The following is a 7,175-nucleotide window of genomic DNA, read 5'->3' on the forward strand; positions in this document are numbered from 1 at the left end:
TGGGTCCTTGGGGCCTCCCATGGTTGCAGCAGTGGCGATCCTGTTGCCTGAAGCCTGGCTGGCAGCTGCCCCCTGCGTGTACCACTCCACTTTTTTTTGCATGCTTTTTTTTGAGCCCTGGACATCCAGGGGTCAAAAAAATCCCCTGTGCTGCTTCCTTGCAGCACAGAGAACAACTGAATGTGCGGTATGTGGTGCCACAGATGTCTGCAGTGCCGCATACCGCAAGGCTGCGCTTGTCTGGATGCAGCCTAGGACTCTCATCTCATCTTAAAAAAAACAAAAAAACCTTTTTGGATTCTGTATGCTCGATTTTCCCTTCAGTTATACCTGCCTGTGGGCAGAGGATGTCTGCACCTGTCCCAGAAGTTCCCTTGTAATCCTATGTTCTCATGTTCTTAAGGGAATTTCTATTATTTAGAATGGGCTTTTATTAGGGAACTGCAGTTCAATATTACAAAAGGGATGAAATTATTATTTTCAGTGCTCTACAAATTATACTAATTTGGTGTAAGTTTACTTTTTATGGTATTGCCTTCAACTTCGTACAATGAATTCTTAGTTGCAGAGTGTGGGTGCCCCCTTGTTGCATGATGTGCATAGGTGTCCCGCGTATTATCAGCTCCCCCACTGCACAGCCCCACATAGTCACCCCTGGGCTGTAGGCTATCCTGGCACCGTGGGCCACCCTGCCTGAGAGGGCAGAAAATGGAAGACCAAGGAAAGATGGGGAGCTTGGAGTCTCCAGCTGCTGCTTCAATTGGAGTGATGGGGTGGGAGCTTCAGGGCCGCAAACTAACATCTTGCAAGTCACCACTTGGACAGCCTGTTCTAAACCATTTATAGTCCTACTGTGAACTACTGTATCAGTGTTGGATGATAAGGCATTTTTCCATGTCTGTATACCATTTCTGAAAAGGGCCCACGTAGCTTGCTGGATCCAGTCCTGACTTTATAAATTGTTCTAAATTCCCTCAGTAAAAAAGCTTTTTAAAGTACATCTTTTTTAAAAAATATTGATTTCTAGATGCTTCAGTAACTTGTACATTAGAAATAAACACAGATACATTTATCCATCGGATAACACAGCTTTTCAATTTCAGGTTGCAACTACAGGACCCTGCAAAAACAACTTACCTATTTTAGTTGCACTGTAAATATTTTCTATTGGAAATACAACCCCTAGTCCATACAGCAAGACTTTTGCCAGAGCTGGAATAAGCTGAGTAGTTGTTACTAGAATATTCACACAGTTTGTCCTGTAAAAAAAACAATGACAAACACCCTTGAAAATAGGGACAAAATTAACAGGATTTCAGTCTTTTCCTGAAAACTCACCATTTTAATCTGAAAATTTACAAATGTAGATAAATTAACACAACAAAATGCAACAAAAACATATGCTCATTTCCACTGTACAGATGGGGACTAGGTAAAGCCTGAGGTGGAACTGATCCAAGTTACGTGGTTTTCTGCAAGTGGCCCAGCTTAGGTCAGTAGCGAACAGTTCCTCTTTGTGGGAGGCGCAAATCTTAGACTGGGTTCCACCATTTTAAAGCAGTGAATCTCTTCTGTTGTGGGCCTAGACCAGATCCTGATCACTTATGCTGGTAAAAGTGTAATGTCTGTACGTGGCTAGGAAAAATGAGGCACAGGGCTATGGTTTACAGACAGCAGGTCAGCTGCAGAACAGGGAAAAGAACTCAGGTCTTGTAATTCACAGGCCAAAGTTTTATCTGCTTGATCACGCAGGCTCTCCTAAACCTCAGCATACATTTTAATGTTTCATAAACACTCTACACTGCCACGTTAGCTCTTAAGCACTTACCTAGAATGAATAAGTGTGAGTGCTTTCAGTGCAAGTGTTAACCAAGAATCTGTCAGAGCTTCAATTTCTGCTCTTAATTGCAACCAAGCTTCTCTCTTTGCAGGCCCAAGAAGACCTGTGAAATAGAAAAGGGTACTCAGAGAGACATCTGCATTGAAATTCAGATCCCTGTTGTTATCTTCCTCTGCTTCCATTAGCTGTAAGAACAATCTTCTTTAGAGAGTACAAAATAAACGGTTCACTAAGTAAATGCCATCATGTTGGGGAGGATCAAAAAACAAAGGAACAACTATTCCTTTCTGTACATCACTTCTCATTTGCTTTTGGTAACATTTAAGCTGGGTACTTGCCTCCAACGTTATTTTTGTAGGTGTTGTAGATTTCTTTTACTCGTCTGTAGCGGAAGGCCAATTTTCTCATCCAGTCTACTCCTCCACGCACACCTGTTGCTAGGCATAAATTAGCACTAGTAGCTGCTGCAGGAAAGCCGTCTGTTCCGAAGTTGTATGTGCTATTAAGATTTAAGAAAACTCCAAAATTAACAAAACAGGACAGCCCAACTTCAACTGCCAGTTACACACTGAGCTAGTTTGCAACTATAAATTGTTAAAAAAATATTGGCCAAGCAAAGGTAGAACTTGGCCAATATATTTTATAGGAATTTATATTTTTTCTAAAAAAAAATAAGCCAAAAAATCAATATATTATTTCATGTCTGACATACCTTAAGTCCTGGCCATTGTCATCTGAAGACACATCATCTATATGAACCTGGTCACATTCCTAAAGCAACAAAATTTATTTTTGATCAGCATCCTCCCAACTTAGCAAAATGATACAGAAGATTAGAAACATGTTTAAGATTTTTTCATCGGGGCAATTTTAATTGCGTAAATCAGTAGATGGCAGTCTTGTTAAATCAACAATTTTACCTTGGTTTTGTGCTTTTCTTCACAGAAGAAACATGCACTGTCATTAACTACTACTGTTATATGACTTTCTAAAAACACATTTTTATGTTTAGAAAAGAAAGTGGTTAAAAACAATTAGCATGTGTGTTCCATAAATGTTCTTGTACCCTTTCAGGTACCTTAAAACATCATGCTGCTCAAAGCTGATTCAGTCAGTGCATAAGTATAACTGAAACCAGACATTTTGGTAAATGTAACATATTAGAAAAATTAAACCTGATGCTAACCGCCAATGAAATTATGACCTCTGATTGCTGTTGAGCCACACACCAACACAGCCTGAGGCCAGTGTTTCAGAGGAGCTCAGACAAAAAATCTGTTCCTAGTTTGCCATTCATTTGAGAGTTGTGAGTTTCTTCTGCCCCTTTGGTCTTAGTGCATGAAAGCAGCATGCAAAGATGAAGAAAATCTAAATGGAAATAGCTGAGTCAAACCACTTTTTTTAGTCACTTGTATGCAGCCTTTAACAAGACACATTTATAATTACCTTCATCAGTCAGTAAATTATAAAATAATGGTGCCCATTGTTCATCCTTTCAGGAGCATTACTCTTAATTTGATGTTTGGCAGGCAAAGAACTGGTGCTGCAGTTCCACCTGAATTCAGTATGTAGAAACAATCATATATCTCAGTCACTTCAATAATTCCCTCCTAATGTGAAGTCCCATAACAAAGATGATACATTCTAAGTACTAAAATACTGGAATCATATATTTTTGTGTTATTGCTTCCCTCTGAACAAATTCTTCTCTCTCCATGGATTTGTGAGGAAGGGAGGGAAGATAGAAGTGGAAAGAAACTCAAACCAGCTGTTCCCTAACAGAATTAAAATCATGACCCTCAACCCCTGTTCTAAAACATCTATTTTCCAGCCAACCCTCTCCCAGCAAGCAGCGAGCTCCAAGGAGGAAAAGACTTTGACCCTGTAACCTTTTCCTCCTCTCCTGAGGTCAACAACCTCAGATAAGAAAAAAGGAAAAGAAAGTCTATCTGGCCTCACATGATGGCTGCAAATTCAAGTTTTTTAAGTAGGTTGCCACATAAGCAATGGCTCAGAAACTTGCCAAAGTTACTTGAGAGAATAAGAGATGGTCCCTGCTCTCTAAGCGGTCTGTACATTTGTAAAATATGGAATTCATAAATGGACACTGGGACTCAGGTTCTTGCTGCAGCTCTGTATTTGAATTATCAGTAGTTTATTGGAAAAGAAGAGAGAAATGAACTAGGATGTGAGAGGTATTTGTTATTTTGTTCCGATTTTAGCATCATCTTTGCATAGGACCAGATGGATAAAACACAGTTATAGCCAAAGCCACAACTATATATTTGATACTGGAAGTGCTTGATACAGTAGCAGATACAGATTGGAACTACTGCTTTTAACTTCATTAGAATTTAAGTTTTCACTTAAATCAAAAGTAAGATTCCAACTCTTATGCAAGGACCATTATCAAAATATAAATGCTTTATCATTGTACTGAGCCTGAATACTTTCATCTTTAGTGTCTCTCTTACTTAGAAAATTTTTCCAAGCTCTTGCAGAGTGAAAAGAAAATCTTCCATTTTCAGGGCAGCTATTCATAGTTGTGTCCACAGCAGGTAAAAAGATAACAATCAAATGAATTGCCTTCATTATTAACTTGGGAAAATGATGAACAATAGCTATAAGTAGTCACTAGAGAAGAAAACGTGCAACTAAGGAAACGGACATAACAGATGCAGCACCTACAAGGCTGAAGGAAGTAGCAGAAGTCCATGTCAACTTTTAAAAGTACAAGGATAAGAAGTTGAGCTTTGGAAACCTCCCAATTTATCCGGGCAGGAGAATTCTTTGGAACTCTTAGGAATAATGAGAGAGAACTTCTGAGAAGCAGAGAAGGTCTAGAGACAGGGAACTTCAAATTAGGCAAGATCTTATAAAACAATAATGCAAAGAGAAGCTAGGACTCCCTACAGAAGTAGGTGCGTGCTTACCTGGGTGGACAGATGGAAAGACAGGCAGGAGGACTAAATCAGAAGTGAAAGATTAAGGAGTGGAGGAGAGAAGGAAAATAAAATACAGATGAAGTGCAACATGAGAGGTTGGGAAAAAGAGCATAAAAATGTTGAAAATGAGTAAAATTATACTGTGGTCTTACAAGAAAGAGGGAAAACAAGATGAGAAAGAAAGTAGAAGAGCAAGAGAAGAATTATAATTTAGAAAGGTGTAAACAGAAATATGATTGACAGTATGTTGTAATTATATATAGGTCACAAACAGTGCATAACCATTCTATTGCTTTTATACGGTGTGGTATAGTTTGAGTGCTAAATGTGACTTGTGATCTGAGTGGTGCAGGCATTTTCCCTTGCCTGGCTGATGAGTCTGTGGGTTTAGCAGGAATTGGTTAATTTTTTCAAACCCTGGACAAAGAATGCAGAATGCTCTGAAAGTCATTTGGCAATAAATCTTTTGGCTGAAGTTAATTATCTTCTGACTGTTAATTAATTTTGTCTATTGTTCTTGAACATCCTGTTTGTTTTCACCTGCTTGCTTTGTTTGAGGCCTTTTGTTCGTGAGCAGAAGCACTGCTTAGTGCCTTGGTTAACCATAATAAGCATCAAGTGTCAAATCTTAACATTTTAAAACCTTCTGCTACTGAACTGGGCTTATAGAGATTTAATTAAATGAAGTTTGGTAGAGAAACTGAGAGCAAGAAAATTGCTTTATTTTGTAAAGGCTTGTTTTATGAAAATACAACGGCTCTCAGAAAATCTTAAAGTACTTCTAGAAAGATTTCTCTGATTGGGTGCTGTCTCAGAAGAGTGAAATGTGGCTTCAGTAAAGCACCTTTTTATTGTTTTAAGATAGTTGTGAAGCATCTCCTCTTTCCCTCCCCTATAATTATAACAGACCACTGGATCACACACACTCATGCATAAGTTTTTCATACTATGAATACTGTACATGAAAATAAATTATACTCAGGCATTGCTTCAACTATATTTATTTTCACTCTAATGCTTTCAGCATAGGAAAAACTATATTTCTCAGAAAAATTATAAGTCCCTTCAGAAAACTGTTCAAGCTGAACTTGGAATAAATAAGCATTATGATCCATATATACATTTTATTATTTATTTTTAGACTTAAATAGCTGCCACTTTTGCATTAAAATATTAAAGTTGCAACATTCTGTTGTAAACAGGCAGGATGGGTCAATAGGCTAAGGAGTAAAACCACCCTGTGAAGTATGCTGAAAGATTATGCACAAGGTTGTGTTTTACTCCTGGATGTGTTGACCTTGTGATTTCAGCACATCCAGCTTGAAATCCTCAGGAGGGACTGCAAGCGATGACATGTTTGCATCCAAGTTGGGGATTTTCATCCTATAGGATGAGATACAACTGCACAATGAGAATAATTTCTAGAAATAGGGAAGAGAAAACATGCATTCAGCATATCCTTGGACCAAACTCTTCCAGACCACCATCAGACTTAGGTTATGCTTATTTCATAAATTGTCCCTGGCAGCATCAGTGTGGCCAGGTGGAGAGCTAATTATCATTGTAATTCAGCAGTGCTAATTAGTCTGCCCTAATCACATGGAGATGGCAGCACTGCTTTGTGTTTAGTAAGCATTTTTAGGATGTTACCAGTAGACACTAAGACCTTGAGCAGTCTGTTGCATTGACTCTGAAGTGCTTAAATCTCTGAAAAATGATGTTGTTGAAAATTTTGCTCTTGCCATATATGCATTATGTAGGAATATACGTGAGCTAGGGGGACTGTTGGCCAAGTTCAGCACAAATCTGAGTATTCTAAGCATGCTTAACACTGTGTAATTAAAGACACCACCTCCAACAACAGGCAAATGTAATTAAGAGCTGCGTTTCATAGGTATAATCTAGTAGTACCATTTTTGTGCTTAAAATTGTGACCCTTTGATGAGTGGCTGCTGAAAGGCTTCATAGAGAAAGTGAGTTGTAAGTAAAGATTGAGAGAAGGGGGTATTCATCTGGTGCAGAGGAAGAGGGAGTGCGTTTTCAGCACAAACAGCAGCATACAGGAAAGCATAAAACCAACATCAGTAAAAAATAAGAGGAAAGGAGATGATAGTGACTAAGAGAAGTGTATTTTATAGTACAGAGAGCAGACAGAGTTGTGGAGAGCCTTAGGGCCTTGTTACACATTGCACTTCGAGCTGCTAAAATGCTGATCTGTGTTAGAGCTAGCTCAACTTTGAAACAGGCTAAAAACCTTCTCTGACTGGCTCTCAACTGCACAGCTGTGACTTGCCCCTAGAAGGCTGGGGAATGGGGGCCTGACTAGGAGCTACAGATGTGAGTTGTAACTATGGCTAAGGACAGAAGTTACACATAAACCAGTTTAAGTG

The 7,175-nt window shown here is 38.9% G+C and overlaps 1 protein-coding gene across 9 annotated transcripts in view; it reads right to left on the reverse strand.

The window, feature by feature from the left end:
* EYA1 (EYA transcriptional coactivator and phosphatase 1) overlaps positions 1–7,175 on the reverse strand; it is a 339,152-nt gene that overhangs the window by 23,283 nt on the left and 308,694 nt on the right. For all 9 annotated transcript variants that reach the window (XM_019527786.1, XM_019527792.1, XM_019527790.1 and 6 more), the window contains 4 exons: positions 2,553–2,611; positions 2,179–2,339; positions 1,829–1,943; positions 1,138–1,259 (listed from right to left, as the gene is read on the reverse strand). In XM_019527786.1, coding sequence (XP_019383331.1) covers positions 1,138–1,259; positions 1,829–1,943; positions 2,179–2,339; positions 2,553–2,611 — 457 coding nt within the window. The remainder of the gene's footprint in view (positions 1–1,137; positions 1,260–1,828; positions 1,944–2,178; positions 2,340–2,552; positions 2,612–7,175) is intronic.

Source organism: Gavialis gangeticus, unplaced genomic scaffold (assembly GCF_001723915.1).
Source record: "Gavialis gangeticus isolate Ggan-Ray unplaced genomic scaffold, GavGan_comp1, whole genome shotgun sequence".
Classification (NCBI taxonomy): domain Eukaryota; kingdom Metazoa; phylum Chordata; order Crocodylia; family Gavialidae; genus Gavialis; species Gavialis gangeticus.